General features: G+C 40.8%; 1 protein-coding gene across 1 annotated transcript in view; it reads right to left on the reverse strand.

The window, feature by feature from the left end:
• The window catches only part of nhsl1a (NHS-like 1a), a 56,878-nt gene extending 40,962 nt beyond the window's left edge, over positions 1–15,916 (reverse strand). Inside the window, exon 1 of the mRNA XM_060934090.1 lies at positions 15,857–15,916. Coding sequence (XP_060790073.1) covers positions 15,857–15,872 — 16 coding nt within the window. The 5' untranslated portion in view covers positions 15,873–15,916. The remainder of the gene's footprint in view (positions 1–15,856) is intronic.
• Positions 15,917–17,245: the final 1,329 nt, after the last annotated feature.

The following is a 17,245-nucleotide window of genomic DNA, read 5'->3' on the forward strand; positions in this document are numbered from 1 at the left end:
TCCTGATTCCTGTGAATCAAATTAACTAGTATTTTGCCTTCAAAAAACCTCAGCCTACCCCTAAACCATGCTACCCATGTGCAGACCTCTAAGACCTCATCTCATCTGACATCCATCCATCCATTATCTGTAGCCGCTTATCCTGTACAAGGTCGCAGGCAAGCTGGAGCCTATCCCAGCTGACTACAGGCGAGAGGCGGGGTACACCCTGGACAAGTCGCCAGGTTATCGCAGGGCTGACACATAGACACAGACAACCATTCACACTCACATTCACACCTACGGTCAATTTAGAGTCACCAGTTAACCTAACCTGCATGTCTTTGGACTGTGGGGGAAACCGGAGCTCCCGGAGGAAACCCACGCGGACACGGGGAGAACATGCAAACTCCGCACAGAAAGGCCCTCGCCGGCCACGGGGCTTGAACCCGGACCTTCTTGCTGTGAGGCAACAGTGCTAACCACTACCTCATCTGACATTGAAAGAGCAATTTTATCATGCCAGCACTTTCTACTGCTATTATTTATTGTATAGTGTGAATGACAAGATGTGATCAATTTGGTGAATTTGATTGTGATTTTAAACAGAAGTTGTGCCATCTGGTGGAAGGAATTAAGAAATCTCCTTCATAAGAGATGGAAAGGTTGCAAACGAAATGCAAATAAGTTTCCCCCCCCCATGCATCCCATGGTTACCTCTTTTTTTATTTTTACGAATTTACCCTAAGCATCTGAAAAGGTCCAGTACACCAAGATAGACTACTGGTCAGCAGGACTGTATAGAAAATTATACAACCTCTGCCTGCCACTAAGGCTACATCCACACAACAACGGCAACGAGATGTTATTTAAAAATATATCGCGTCCAAATGGGCAACGATCAGTAAAATATCAGGTCCATATGGCAACGCAACGCTTGCTGAAAACGATGCAATACACATGCCACACCTCTAGGGGCGCTGTAAGACGGTCCCTTCGGAGACACCAGAACAATAGAAGAAGTAAGGACGCATGCGCATAAACTATTATGCGCGAGACTTCATATTAGCCACAAAGTCAGGAAAATCTGTTTGTAAAATTACATTATAATGACCAAATACAATGAAAAGTATTTTTCCAGTCTCACCTGTGAAAGGTAATCCCATGTGATCTCGTTTGGACGGCAAACCTGTTGGTACAGTTAAACGCAGCTAATCTTTATTCTCCGCTTTGACCTATCCAAAATGGCAGCGAGGATGACGTATGATTCTACGCGGAAGGCGGCGTCTTTAATGGTCCGGAATAAATTGAATGCTACACGTTGATGGATTAATTTGTTGTTTCTCACCTGTGAAAGGTAATCCCATATGATCTCGTTTGGACGGTAAACCTGTTGGTACAGTTAAACGCAGCACATGAATCTTTATTCTCCGCTTTGACCTATCCAATATGGCGACGAGGATGACGTATGATTCTACACGGAAGGCGGCGTCTTTAATGGTCCGGAATAAATTGAATGATACATGTTGATGGATTAATTTGTTGTTCTACGCCCTTTTTGAGGAATGTATTGTAGGACTTAAACCCACATCTGAAGAGGTGAGATCGCTCCTTTTTTTCCCTATTTTTGCTGGCGGGATTGACTCTGCCCTAAGGGCAGAGTCTCTCTCACTTTGCACCATTACACAATAAATATTCACAGTGAAAATATTTTGTAAGCGCGTTTCATGAACCAAGTTATAGGATTTGTTGACAACTCGCATTGAGTTCGTTACACTTCTACCCGGCGTGAAGCACTCACAGTCATGTGGTTGTGACGTCATCGTAAACAAATCCGTTCTACTCATCCAGACGACTTCACAACGGCAACGTTGCCAGATCTTTCCACTCTGGAACCCGTTCTCAAAAAGATTGCGTTTTGGGCACCCAAAACGCCGGTGCCGTGTGGACGCCAGGCCTAAACGATAAACAATTGTATCGGAGTCACCTGAATCCGTTGCCGTGTGGACAGGGCCTAAGAGTGTAGCGCACTCTGGAGAACATCTCTATAGCCTATAAACCCTACAACACACACACACACACACACACACACACACACACAATGTGTGGAATGAAACGACCGCTGTGGCTTCTGTTTGATTGCACAACAAACCAAACTTAATGCACTCTTAAGGCTCAGTACAGCACAGCCCTTGAGAGACATCTGTCTCCATATTGCCAGGTGGGATGAGCCGTTAACTCAAAGTGATTGTCTCTGATACTTGCTAAGAACCTGGAGTTTCCTGGTTTAAAACTAGATCAGCCCGTCCAAACTCTGAACAGGTGCACAGATTTTAAACGACAGGCCTGATTCAATGACAGCAAAATTCAACATATATAGTAGCCTGATGTCTAAGCAACACCTGCTTTAATTATATTTAAAATGCCAACCTGCCTGAAGGATCCAAAGAAATTCGCATCTGCTTCTGCTGACAGAAATTTCATGAAAATCTGTCACGGAAGCACAGTCTCCATGTGGCAGTTACAATATGATGCATATTTTAATTACAAAATTCACTGACTCATTAAATTAAGTCAAGTCATTAATATTCATTCTGACACCATCACAGAGCAGCCTACAATATGTTCTTTTATATTAAAGGACTTTTATTTTTTTTTTCAAGCACCCACATAAAGCATACAGAAAAAATGGAATGTTTCATTTTCTGCTTGTCCTAAATATGGAATTATATGTTTCTACAAAATAGTGAATGGTTGTGAATCCACATGCAAAAGGTTACCAAAAGATTTAAACATGTTATGACTGAACAGGTAAGATAAGAGAAGAATGCCGTACTAAGCTCCATGATTTATTCAGCAAGTATATCTAAATAAACTCACTTCTATGTTTCATACGAACAGCACCTGTCGTTGACTGCCTGGGGAGGTTACTTGTCTTGGCCTGTCCAAGACTGTACAGATTTCAATTTCTAATAACTAGCCTAGGCACCAAAATATACACTGGTCTGAACACCACCCTTAAACCCTGTACGCATTCCAAAAAAACTTCTGAAAAACCTTCACAGTTCCAGAGCCTGCTCATCCTGTTTGAACACCTACTAATTCCATCTGATAACAGAAATCATAGCCTCGGAGGAAAAAAAATTGTCTCGGCCTCAATTTAGGATTAAAAGTCGGAATTTAGGATTAGCTGAAACATTACTTATGATGAATAAAAGATCTTGCAGTGAATGAGCTTCAGATGACGCAGTGTCTGGAAGCTCTACCTGTAAAGTCCTCTTGCATGGGGTTGAAAGTGCTGCTGTGCTGCTTCTGAAGTGGTTGAGTGCTCGTACGTTTGAGAGATCCATCCCAGTCTCTGGAACGCCAAAGTCTATCCTGCTGCTGGTGGATCTTGGAGGTGAGGAGCCTGCGACGGAGACTGCCTCCATTCTTGGACTGGATGTTGTTTGACTTGTGGATATAGAGAGGAAGGAGCTCATCCTCATCTTCATAGAAGGTGCCGTTCCAGCATTTCCCTACTGGTTGGGGAGAGATGCAGTCTACATATGCGATCATCTTCCACTTCACACTGGTCCCTCAAATTCAGAATTCCAATATAGCTGCATGCACCATGTGACCCATGCGATTTCCTGTTCACCACTGACCCTAACTTCCTTTTCGTCTCAGGATCGACTGAAAAGCCATCAAAATGTGAAAAACAAGCAAGTTCAGAACGTCCACAGAACTGACCTTCACAAGAAAGCTAGGGACTCTAAAGTAAAATAAGACGTAAATCGAAAGATTTCACATGCTCAAAAAGAGAATGTGATGAAAAGGAAGAAATAAAAGTTAATAAGATCAGTAATATTGCTCAACTCCCAGAGTCTAGATTGAAAGGATGCATTATTCAGCTTGCCTACTTTGTTACTGCAGCTAATCTGTAAAACTGGATTATCTGTCTCCATCCAAGTGCTAATAATGAGAAGCTCCCATGCTGCAGATGGTCAGCTTGGAGTAAGCGATTACTGCTACTGGTCTGACAAAAAGTCTTATACATCAGTCACCCTCCCTCAGTTTGCCTGCACTTGTGTCAATGTTAAGCTTCCATGGTGAAAGTTATGATGCTAAACTAATACCTGTGGATTACACACAAGCACATCCTCAAATACATAGAGGTGAGACAGGGCTTGACACGTGAAACAGTTACTTTTGCAAGATTTTATAAAGGGCTGTTGGTGCTGGAAAGTGAAGGTGTACAAGAAATGTAGATATACAAGAAAAGAATGAGCATGTACTCCACCTACTGGTGATCACTAAGTAGTGCAGCAACTTTTTCAACATGCCAAAACTGGACACCCCTAAGCCTAAACACAAATTAAGGTCAATATTCCAATTACTGGTGTGTACACCAAATTATTATTTTTTAATATGTACGAAATATGTATGTTGTACAATCATTCTTCTCCAGAAAAAGAACAGGTCAAAGAAATCCCTGAAAGGTCAATATTGCCATGACATTTATGTACATGATGAGTCTTCAAAACTATACATTATTTGTATTACATTATATGTATAATTATATATACACACACACACACACACACACACTGGCCACTTTATTAGGAACACCCATCCACCTGCTGTTTTATGCCGTTATCTAATCAGCCAATCCCTGGACAGCAGCACAATTCATAAAAATCATGCAGATACAAATCAAGAGCTTCAGTTAATGTTCACTTCAAACATCAGAATGTGAAAAATTGTGATCTCTGTGACTTTCACTGTGGCATGGGTGTTGGTGCCAGATGGACTGGTTTGAGTATTTCAGAAACTGCTGATCTCCTGGGGTTTTCACACACAACAGTCTCTAGAGTTTACACAGAATGGTGCAAAAAAAAAAAAACACTGAGTGAGTGACAGTTCTGTGGGTGGAAACAAACGCCTTGTTAAGAGAGGTCAGAGGTAAATGGCCAGATTGGTTTGAGCTGCCAGGAAGGATATAGTAACTCATATCATCACTCTTTACAACTGTGGTGAACAGGAAAGCATCTCAGTATGCAACAGCAGAAGACCACCTTGGGTTCCACTCCTGCCAGCCACGAACAGGGATCTTCGAATCAAGAACAAGTTCCCATTAAAGTGGCCAGTGAGAGAGAGAGAGAGAGAGAGAGAGAGAGAGAGAGAGAGTGTATGTATGTGTGTGTATATATATATATATATATATATATATATATATATATATATATATAGAGAGAGAGAGAGAGAGAGAGAGAGAGAGAGAGAGAGAGAGGATATTACAAAGTTATGAAGTTTCTTTGAGTGTTGAATATATATCACAAGTGAGCGAAGCCTGAAGTGCTTTTTCATTATTTTAGACAGACACTTTAGCTTGTGGTAGCTCTCTTAAAGAGAGCTGTTAATTTAAAAACCGCCAATAATGCTAATGCCAGTGGGAGGGAGTGAAATGGGGAGTGGCATTAACTGACCAAAAAGATTTACTGAATTACTTTTTCCCCCAGGGAAAACATTGCAAAAAAGTGGACAAGTTAAAACTGTACACCCTGAAAACCGGACTGTCCGGTGAAAACTGGATGCGTGGCAACTCCAAGGATCTTGGATCAACAGCAGAGAACACACCACACACACACACACACACACACACACACACACACACACACACACACACACACAGAGAAAGAGAGAGAGAGAGAGAGAGAAAATGCATAATGGTTGTGGTCAGAATCAAAAACAGAACACAAACTAAATTTCATGGCGCTTGAGTGATGGCTTGAGAATTGCTGACAGTGAGCTGTGGTTCAGAGGGGGATCACTCATACAACAGAACAATACGAACAAATCTATAACATGCATATTACATCACTTTATTTGTACATCTTGGCCAGAAATATTGCAATCAGCCATTTCATCACACTCACAGTTGATTACGGTCCATCTTGGGTCTGATCCAAACCCCAAACTCAGCTCCATGGAAGTCTGCCATGGTGAAATTGGAGTGCTCCACCTAGCACTAACACGCCAAAAACATGGGGAGGGAAATCCTAATTTCAGCCCTGATGCCAAACTCAAAACCACTCATGTCCTCTCCACTCCACAGAGCAAATAAAGCGATCACATTATTGCTGAACACCAACAAATCTAAGCATGTTTAGTAAGAATAATACTTATAATATCTGGCTGCTTTAGGTACCGTATGTGCTTGTTCTCTCACTGTGTTCATTTTGAGGAGTATCAAGCAGCACTAGCATAGTTATAATCATGTCAAAAGGCTTCATTAAAGCTATCTTTTTGATATGTGGCTACATGGCTACTCTACAAATAGTGTCACTAAATTAAAGCCAGACAAACTATTTCTTCTCATATTGTTTTATTGTAGAAAACATCATTTCAATACTGACTCCCTTGAAGCAAGTTTGAAAGACCAAAGTGGCAAGACTTCCAGGTTAACTGGACGAGGTGAAATCATATGGAATCAATTTTGTGCCAAAATGTTCATACAATACTTTTGAAATATCAAACAAAAACGATAAATCAAAATTTAAAAAAAAGTCAATTTTTTTTAGACTGGCAAACAAATTATTCATGTAATCGTGCAAAATATCAGTCTATTACTCTTCAGAAACCTTTTATTTTTGTTCCGCGTCTTTCTCAGTTTTGTTTGACGTAATTTATTTTGGTTGCGATTCCAGCTTTCTCGTTTGCGCTCCCTGACTTTTTGCTTGCAGTTTTGGCACAAACTTCACGTGTGGGCGGGCTGTCCAGGAATACATTCCCATTGGCTAACTTGTGTTTGACTGACAGCTACGCTCAGCGATCCCCCGGAGGCTGTTGCGGCCATTTCCTACTCGGATTCTGGCGGACTGTTTGACGAGTGACCGATCCATTGACGGTAAACAAGGATCGAGTGGACTTCAGTGGCGACTATGATATTGAATTAATTCAACAAAGTGTAAGTGCGGGACAAATGTGTTGTATGTGTTGCAGTAGTGCACATTCCGCAGGTGTTTTGTGGCAAGTCAAATGTTAGCCTTAGCTCCACTATCCAATATAATAGCTGTCTTGCTAACGTTAAACACGCCTGCATAATGTGTATTACTGCAACACATACAACACATTTGTCCCGCACTTACACTTTGTTGAATTAATTCAATATCATAGTCGCCACTGAAGTCCACTCGATCCTTGTTTACCGTCAATGGATCGGTCACTCGTCAAACAGTCCGCCAGAATCCGAGTAGGAAATGGCCGCAACAGCCTCCGGGGGAATCGCTGAGCGTAGCTGTCAGTCAAACACAAGTTAGCCAATGGGAATGAATTCCTGGACAGCCCACCCACATGTGAAGTTTGTGCCAAAACTGCAAGCAAAAAGTCAGGGAGCGCAAACGAGAAAGCTGGAATCGCAACCAAAATAAATTACGTCAAACAAAACTGAGAAAGACGCGGAACAAAAATAAAAGGTTTCTGAAGAGTCATAGACTGATATTTTGCACAATTACATGAATAATTTGTTTGCCAGTCTAAATTTTTTTTTTTAATTTTGATTTATCGTTTTTGTTTGATATTTCAAAAGTATTGTATGAACATTTTGGCACAAAATTGATTCCATAAAATCAGTGATAAAGTTCTAGGTATTAAAATGACTGTAAAATATTGTTACTTTGGTGACGCAACTACCCAAAACGGGTCCAAGCACAGTCTGTGGCTGTAACGTAATGTGACTGTGGTTGTGCCTGTAGTGTGATTTCACAAGTGTCATTCAGTAATGTTTTTTGTTTGTTTGTTTTTGTTCAGAGGAAGAAAGCTTTTCCAGGTTTCCCCTTTCCTCCCCACATGAACCCAGAGCCATCTCTTCATAAGCAAAAGCTATCATATAGCTCTATTCCCAGCAGTGACCCTCTAACACCACTGGGTATTTAACAGTTTAGGATCTTTACTAAGAAACCCATTGTAGTGCCCAGTTAATCTTGAAGCCATTTATCTGGCTGACAATTTCAGCCTTTAACAACCTGACTGCTGCAGAGATATTAGCTTTCACAGCTGCTGCACACTTTACCATGGATACAATAGTGCATCGTTAAACAAGAGTTTCACGTTGATTCTAATGTCAACACTTGTTAATCCTTAATGTTTTCTTTGATTTTAATGCCTTGACAGCCAAAGAATGCAGGAGGCAGATCAACAAGTTAGATACGTGCTCTGTAAAATCCCTAAAATTTTGAAAAATACCAGGTGGTACTGCTGGAACAGAGCACACTGGGTTTAAGGTGAAACCTTACTCACTTTCGAGTTAGCATTTAGAATTTATAAAGGGCTGAAGAATTTTTGGTCAGCTGTAGATAACAAACCAAGCTGAAGACCTCACGAAATAACAATAACACAACCCAGTGACTCTGAATAGAGATTAGACTCAAACACAAGGTGCACCAGGAGCACAATGCCTCCCAAGGCCATGCTAGCCAGACTCAGTTGGCTGTAGTTTGAACATATTGTAGTGAGTCAACCATGTCATCAGGATGGAAGGACTGGGAGTAAGCAACAATGGTTGCTATAGACCCAGAGGCTTCATTCCTACAAAAAAAACCTGCAGGACTAAACACAGTGGTCAGCTGGGTCATAGTGCCTATGGGGTTCATTACTGCTTTCACTCATTCATGATTCGCCTTCTGTTTTATATTCTGTCAAAAAAATTTAAAGCATGGGCCGCCCATGCTTAAAAGTGATTGGATGTATTGGTGCATTGGTGAGATTTTACTGTTTCCTAACACCAAATTAATTTGCCGCCCATGATGGGCGGCAAATTAATTTGGTGTTAGGAAACAGTAAAATCTCACCAATGCACCAATACATCCAATCACTTGCCATTAATAATGTGCCTTATTAGTTTTATAAGTTTTATTCAAATTCAAATTGGTGTCAAATTGGTGTCAGTAACTGGGCTATTCATAAGACTACAGTAGATGGGTTAAACTGTGATTACACTTTTGACATTTGCTATCCTTCACAGCAGAATTGACGACTATGACTGAAAACCTTGTTTGTCTGTAGCAGCCCAGTATACTGGATGTACTTTTTACCATTAATGGCTTCATAGTGCTTTTGAATATTAAATTCTTTGGGCACAACCACTTCCTGGGAGGAAATTAAACAAGTGGGTTTCTGGTTTATTTCCCTAAAGAAATATATGTTGTCAGTTTCTCCTGGAACACTCTGCATTCAGAATCCATGTGTCATTGACAACAACTTTTTCAAGACCGTGTCCAGTGCTAACCTGTCTGTGCACATTAACCTGTACATGCTACTGAGATTGGGAAACAGTGCCAAATAATGCCAAACGACCTCCAGTGAATAACTGATTAACAGCATCTGGGCATCGATAAAAGCAAGAACATGAAAACTGGTAGATAAATCAGAAGTTGCAATGAGTTTTTCCCCATATTTGGCTCATCACCCCATATGCCGGACCAAACTATCAGAAGGGCTGTATGCATATGATTTGCACCCCTGTTCTAATCTGTAATTCACAACGAAACCAATGTGCATTGGCAAAATTAAGATTAGCATACACACATATACCATGGATGGCATGGTGGTGTAGTGGTTAGCACTGTCGCCTCACAGCAAGAAGGTTCTGGGTTCGAGCCCAGCGGATGACGGGGGCCTTTCTGTGTGGAGTTTACATGTTCTCCCCATGTCTGTGTGGGTTTCCTCTGTGTGCTCCAGTTTCCCCCAAAGACATGCAGAACTAAATTGAGTGTGAATGGTTGTTCGCCTCTCGCCCATAGTCAGCTGGGATAGGCTCCAGCTTGCCCGTGACCCTGCACAGGATAAGTGGTTATGGATAATGGATGGATGGATATATACCATGCCAAAATATATTTTATATATGAGTGATTCCACGCTTATGGGTACTGAAATGGGGACATGAACTTATTTTTAAAAATTCACCTAAAACCATTTCTTTTTTTTACCATCAGGTCACAAAACATGTAATCTTTAATGAATGATATGTTAAAAGATAACTTTAATTTTCTGAGATGTAATAAAAACATATTTATATGCCAAAGTCAGAACGTAACAGAAGTGTTGTGGACATATATATTCTCAATTTTAACAATGTAGAATTACTTTTTGAAACATAGGAAGGTGATGTTTTAGCAAATATAATTAATAAACATGTGTAGTAGAATAAACATACACATTTTTTCAATAAGATTAACATGGTATATAGCTAGATTGTAATTAATTTGTAACAGACGCGAGATGGACAATCGTAACAGAAGTAATGTAACAGACATCATTTTGGAACTCATAGGCTTGACTTTGGCATATAAATATGTTTTTATTACATCTCAGAAAATTAAAGTTATCTTTTAACATATCATTCATTAAAGATTACATGTTTTGTGACCTGATGGTAAAAAAAGAAATGGTTTTAGGTGAATAAGTTCATGTCCCCATTTCAGTACCCATAAGCGTGGAATCACTCATATAGCCACTCAAGCCAATGTTGGTGCCATAGTGGTGGAATGACATGCTGTTTAATAAGGCTTATTATAGCAATGGAATTTAATATTCAAGCCAAAAATTGCATTCTTTGAATTCCAATGCTAAAACATAAATCACTAGTAGTTTTATTAGATGACTAGAAAAGTAGGAAAGAACAATGATCTGTGGCTCAGCAGACACTGATGCATATCTGTGGTTTGCCAAAGGGAACTTTACAGTGAAGCAATGGTGGCATTTAAGCACTAGCTCAAAAGATAAGGTTGTGGTATACTTGAGAAATCTTTGGGAACAGTATAGAAATAGCTGCCCTGACCCAAATGTGGACAGCAGCCTTAGATGTGGAAAAAGGCACATATTAAAGGATACGAAAGTGAAGCAATAAGATTAATATATTACTGGAATACTCACTAAGACTGAGAATATATTTAAAATTCTTACCATCATAGTATAGAAAAAAAAACAAGAATAAAATCTCAATCAGCCAGCGTAACCAAGCTTTAACTAGCCATTCCCATCTGTGAATTAGTCAATAAATAGCCTACATTCCTAACGTGACAGGCTTAATCACTCCTACTAAGGTTTTCATCTTGGACCATTGCCTTCTTTTTCTTCTTTTTTCCAAAAGAAGAATGACTGTCCTTTGTTTTCTATCTGATCTCTGGGAATGTGTGAAAGTCAAGCTCAATGTCTGAACCTCAGTATTACCACTGGGGTCATACGCAAAATTCCATTAATGCTAGGGAGGGTCTGTACACACCAGACAGCTGTGAAGGGTGTGTCTGTGCGTGGTTTTGTATGACTGCATGTTCATGAGGCTCTGACTCTAAACCAGTATACTGTATCTACAGACATTTCAAAAAACCTTTAATTCCAGAAGTGTGGTAACAGTTCAAGACAATGGGCCAATATATAATTATATCATACTGTATTGCATGATATTACACCCAATAATTTGAATGTTTGACTCAAGCTTTTGGAGAAACTATTTCATCTACTTTTATCTCCCAAACTGGATGGATGGTCCTCTGGTAACCTCAAGAGTTTGACTTCTCCACTCACATCTGTATTGCAACGTGCCTTTCCAGATGGTAGTAGGTACCATTTTTATGATGGTCTTTGGTATGACCTGACCGCGAGTAGAACTCAGGATCTCCCAGTCGAGAGGTGGACATGCTAACCACTAGGCCAACTCGCAGTCAAATCTGAGCTTGTACAGTACATACAATTCTTGTAAATCCTTTTTGTCATCACCATGGGGAAAAATAAAATACCTTTCAACACATGAGATGGATATTACTTTTACAAGTCAGGTTACATGCATAAAAACTACATAAGCAGTTAAGAAAAACCAAGAGAAAAACAGGACATACTGTATGAGCACACTTTCCTATGCACCCAAAGACCACGATTTCATTGACTTCCAGGTGCTAGAATACTTTAGCCTGGAATTTGGGCCATAAATTGTGGCCATAAATCGACCTTTGAACAAGATATGACCATATACCCTAAATGAGTATAAAAATGGTTGAGAGGACAAAATCAATGTTTTGCAGTGGCGGTCTCATTCTCCAGATATGAATCCTATTGAAAATCTGTGATCTGAATGGAAGAGGGCTGCCCACATGGGAAAACATTTATATACTGGATGTATATAGGAACTTATAATATTCTGCATGGTAAGGAGTCCAAGACTCACTTGTGTCTCCAACTTTGTTACACATTATAGGAAAAGAGTAGCGACTATCATTCTGTATAGAGGAAGCTTTAACAAATACTAATTATTATTCTACATGCAGGACGCTTTTTTCGATGGAATAAAAACATGTGTTCTATTCGCTTCTAGCAGGTTTCATTCATTTGGTTTGACAGCATGCAATATTGTTAGCATATCGCTTATCCTACGTGTATTACGTCACTCTACCCAATGGAGAATGAGCATCGAATATGGTTTACGATATTGCATGGTTGTCAAGACAACATGTCATCACACGTCAGAGACATAAAACTTTCACGCTAGCGAGTGACTGTGACAATTTGTGAATTTGTGAAACATGGCCACCAGGTTTGCTTCGTTAAATACGGAAGATTTTGAGGGAATTTTGAAAGAGACAGACGCGTTGAACACCTGAAAGGAATGTGTATGTGTAATAATAATAATAATAATAATAATAATAATAATAGGGTGGCACGGTGGTGTAGTGGTTAGCGCTGTCACCTCACAGCAAGAAGGTCCGGGTTCGAGCCCCGTGGCCGGCGAGGGCCTTTCTGTGCGGAGTTTGCATGTTCTCCCCGTGTCCGCGTGGGTTTCCTCCGGGTGCTCCGGTTTCCCCCACAGTCCAAAGACATGCAGGTTAGGTTAACTGGTGACTCTAAATTGACCGTAGGTGTGAATGTGAGTGTGAATGGTTGTCTGTGTCTATGTGTCAGCCCTGTGATGACCTGGCGACTTGTCCAGGGTGTACCCCGCCTTTCGCCCGTAGTCAGCTGGGATAGGCTCCAGCTTGCCTGTGACCCTGTAGAAGGATAAAGCGGCTAGAGATAATGAGATGAGATGAGATAATAATAATAATGGCTGACTTTTTTCATGGTATTTCAGATGTATTCCATTCAGCTAGCATGATATCATGCTAGCTGAATGGAATATATTTGATATACCACTCAACACCAGCCAATGTCATTTAAATATTAATTAGTGGGATAAACTAAAAAGCTGTGTTTTGCAAATTACATCCTAAAGTATCAATCGTTGCATGCATTATTAATTTGTGCTCATTTTAATGAAAGGTGCCAATAATTCTTAACTGTTAAACTATTCTATTAGGAATTATTTCCCAGTTATTGCACCTTCACACCCAGGAAAGCTGAAATGTCTGGAATACGTCTGGTTAAGAAGAAAGAGGTGATACAAAGTAATTAAGGAATAGCCTGCTGGAATGAATCAAAACTGTTTTTCCCCCCAGTCAGCTGGGTTTGGTGTGTGTGTGTCTTGACTTTTCTAGGGCTTTCAAACTTCCTTTATTAAGAAATCTTTAAACACATTTCACTCTCTGCCTCCCACAAGAACTATGTCTACTCCTGGCTGAAGCCACACTATGGCTCGGTCTGCTGCAGAAAAAAACATCAGTGAAAAACAGATGCATTTTTCTGTTCATTAAAGATCTGTTCGACCTTGACTCTCCCCCACTAACCATGCAGCAGCTTCCTAAGGTGCAATTCAAGTTCAAGTCAGGGGGCTTCTGCACATTTACACACATAGTGAGTGCCTCACTGACAACAAGGATCATTCTCAAAACAAGCTTTATGGAAATAGCCATCTGCACTAATGCCTTCATTACTGTTTTTTTTTTTTTTTTCCTCCCTGGCTTGTCTGAGTATTATAGGTATGTTGACATGAGCATCTCGAAGCCACGCTATTTTTAGTAAAGGAGGTGTGGTGGTGATGGTGATGGTTAGGAAGGAGGGGCCTTATGATCGACGTATTTGGAAGCATCTCTTTAAAACCTGTTCTAACCTGTACAGCTGCGTCTTTGTAACATCCAAGCACCCTTCACTTCTAAACGCTAATATTTGCTACACTTGAATTCAGGACTTACAGTAACATATATATCACTGTATCTGTGCACCATACAGAAATCTGTAGCTGAATTGTGAATATACTGAGCACATAAGGCACAGATAAGGCAGGTTTTATTGAGTACTCTGGGATTTTAAAGCTCTGTGCATAACATGACAGATGAAACTCTGGGTGCAAGCATGTAATCTGTGTTTTAATGTTTTCTTTGAAACATATCAGGGTTACAGTTTAGGGACTGGCGATGCCATGTTCAGTTTTGGGAACTGCAGCAAATAAGTCTTTTTATGTAATGGAGCTATTCAGTTTTAAGGGCTTAAAAGTGTATAGTGAGTCGAATACTACTGTGATATTGCCTTACATACAAAATGTAAACATGTGGTTAACACATGAGCTAACACCAGCACAAGCATCTATTCATACACTTTCAGTTCAGTAGTTCTCAAAGTGGGGGACAGGGGTCTATGAAGCATACTCTTTTCCCCTTTTTCTTATTAGTTACAGCAAAAAGCACAACCCACCATTATCAAAATTATTATGTTTATTATCAAGTCTTTATTGTTGTTTACTGGTTTTAATCTCATCTCATTATCTCTAGCCGCTTTATCCTGTTCTACAGGGTCGCAGGCAAGCTGGAGCCTATCCCAGCTGACTATGGGCGAAAGGCGGGGTACACCCTGGACAAGTCGCCAGGTCATCACAGGGCTGACACATAGACACAGACAACCATTCATACTCACATTCACACCTACGGTCAATTTAGAGTCACCAGTTAACCTAACCTGCATGTCTTTGGACTGTGGGGGAAACCGGAGCACCCGGAGGAAACCCACGCGGACACGGGGAGAACATGCAAACTCTGCACAGAAAGGCCCTCGCTGGCCACGGGGCTCGAACCCGGACCTTCTTGCTGTGAGGCGACAGCGCTAACCACTACACCACCGTGCTGCCCAAGTTCAGGAATATAAGGCTCTATTACTCTATTAAATAGATACAATATTATTATAAATATTTAAATAAGGTTCATAACAAAATATTTATACTAGTCAATCTATGGAATTTTATTTTATGGATAAAGGGCAGCCTGGCTTCAAAACTTTGCACTAGTCAATGAGAGAGGTGACTGAGCTCAGGAATCCAGGTCATGGTGCTGAGCAGATTACTTGTACCTGACATCATGAGGGACTATACCGTGCATGGTGAGAAGGTCACATGATTTCAGGGGCAGAGAGAGAGAGAGAGAGAGAGAATACAGACTAATGTCAAAATGCCACCTGAGCTCATCACCTAAAACTTAAGCTGAACCCCTACATAAATTTAATCAAGAAAAGAATAGAAAAAAAAATGCACTGCAATGTCATATACCATAAAATCTATATTAAAAAATAACCTTATAACCTTTGCCATTCTTTGGCTTTCTTGCAAGCTGCAAGAATAACAGCAACAGCATGCACTGTGATTGAAGTTGTATGAAACTCCGGGAAACGCTCACACAAAGGACAACAATCTCTTTTCCCTTTAAACAGCTGAAGACTCTTCTGTCCTGGCAAAACTTTGGCTAAACTCCTGTCACTTATTCCTCCATCTCTCCCTTAGTAGCCTGTTAGCTTGGTTTCCTCCCGAGAAAACAAAGGAAGCAGAGGAGAACGAAGCAGGGAGCACTTTGAAACCGAACACTGCAGCCCAACTACAGCTGAGCGCTGCTCTCTTTTGTCCTCCTCCCTCAGCTTTCTGCTGCAAGTTCAGCAGTCCATCTCCAACTTCCTTTTTCTCTCTTACTTCTAAAAGAACGAGTCTTACCTCTCAGACAGAACATGGTCTCCTCGCCAGCTCAGTGTGGGTGTATGAGTGTTTTCACAGTGTGTCAGAGTTTTTCAGAGAGTGCTGCCCTCATACAGCCTGCTGTCCCACTTGAAGTAACTCCCTCTCTCGTCCCAGCGCACACTCACACAAGTTAACAGATACAGGCTCTAACCCCCTCCCTGGTCTTCTTCTGCACACACACACACACACACACACACACACACACACACACACACACACACACACACACACACTGCTGCTCACTCCTGTGGAAGTCCGCCAAATCTGCTAAGCGTTATGGTAGTGTTATTCAAGCTTGTCATACATACTACTGTACTTGCACAGCACTGACTCCTATAAAAGCACAAAAGAAGAGAGAAAGACAGTGGTGGAGAAAGAAAGAAAAAAGGAAAGAGAAAGACAGAGTCCAACAGAAATGTGGTCAGAGTTCGCCTTTGCTTAACTTTATCCCCAGCTGCAGCTCAAGTGATTGTTCTTGGCTTGGCAGTGAGAAGTCATCTGACAAAAATAGGCAAATCTGCAGGACTCAATTGTTATCGAAAAGCTGACCTGAAGAGAACTATCCCAGTCTATCACCACTCACAGTAAAATAAACCCACAAATATATCTGTGAAGATACTCAGTCGTCCAGGTACATAGTAATCTGTGGTTGGTAGAAGAGAGCAACTGGACTTGCTTGAAAAGTCTTGAAGACGTTTCGCCTCTCGTCCAAAAGGCATCCTCAGTTCTGTCTGTCTCAGGATGCCTTTCGGACGAGAGGCGAAACGTCTTCAAGACTTTTCAAGCAAGTCCAGTTGCTCTCTTCTACCAACCACAGAAACCCACAAATAGAATTAAATGCAACATGCAGAGGGTGACATTTTAATGCTGCTAATTCAGATAACGCTTGACCTCAAACACTTATTTTCACTTACAGTGAGGTAGTGAGATAGCACAATTTTGTTCTATAAATGATTTCATAGGGCTGAAAATCCCACTAAAAACCTGCTTACAAGGCCTTTAACATGAATTCATTATAACATACTGTATGAAACAGTATATCATTTAACACCAAACCTATAATATTATGACAGATAGCTGTGTAAAGTAATGTTTGTTGAAAATGATCAATAATATAGTCCTGATAAAGTGGCACGGTGGTGTAGTGGTTAGCACTGTCGCTTCACAGCAAGAAGGTTCTGGGTTCGAGCCCAGCAGCTGACAAGGGCCTTTCTGTGTGGAGTTTGCATGTTCTCCCCGTGTCTGTGTGGGTTTCCTCCGGGTGCTCCGGTTTCCCCCACAGTCCAAAGACATGCAGGTTAGGCTAACTGGTGGCTCGAAATTGACCGTAGATGTAAGTGTGAATAGTTGTTTGTCTCTGTGCCC

The sequence above is a fragment of the Neoarius graeffei genome, chromosome 11 (genome assembly GCF_027579695.1).
Source record: "Neoarius graeffei isolate fNeoGra1 chromosome 11, fNeoGra1.pri, whole genome shotgun sequence".
Lineage (NCBI taxonomy): Eukaryota > Metazoa > Chordata > Actinopteri > Siluriformes > Ariidae > Neoarius > Neoarius graeffei.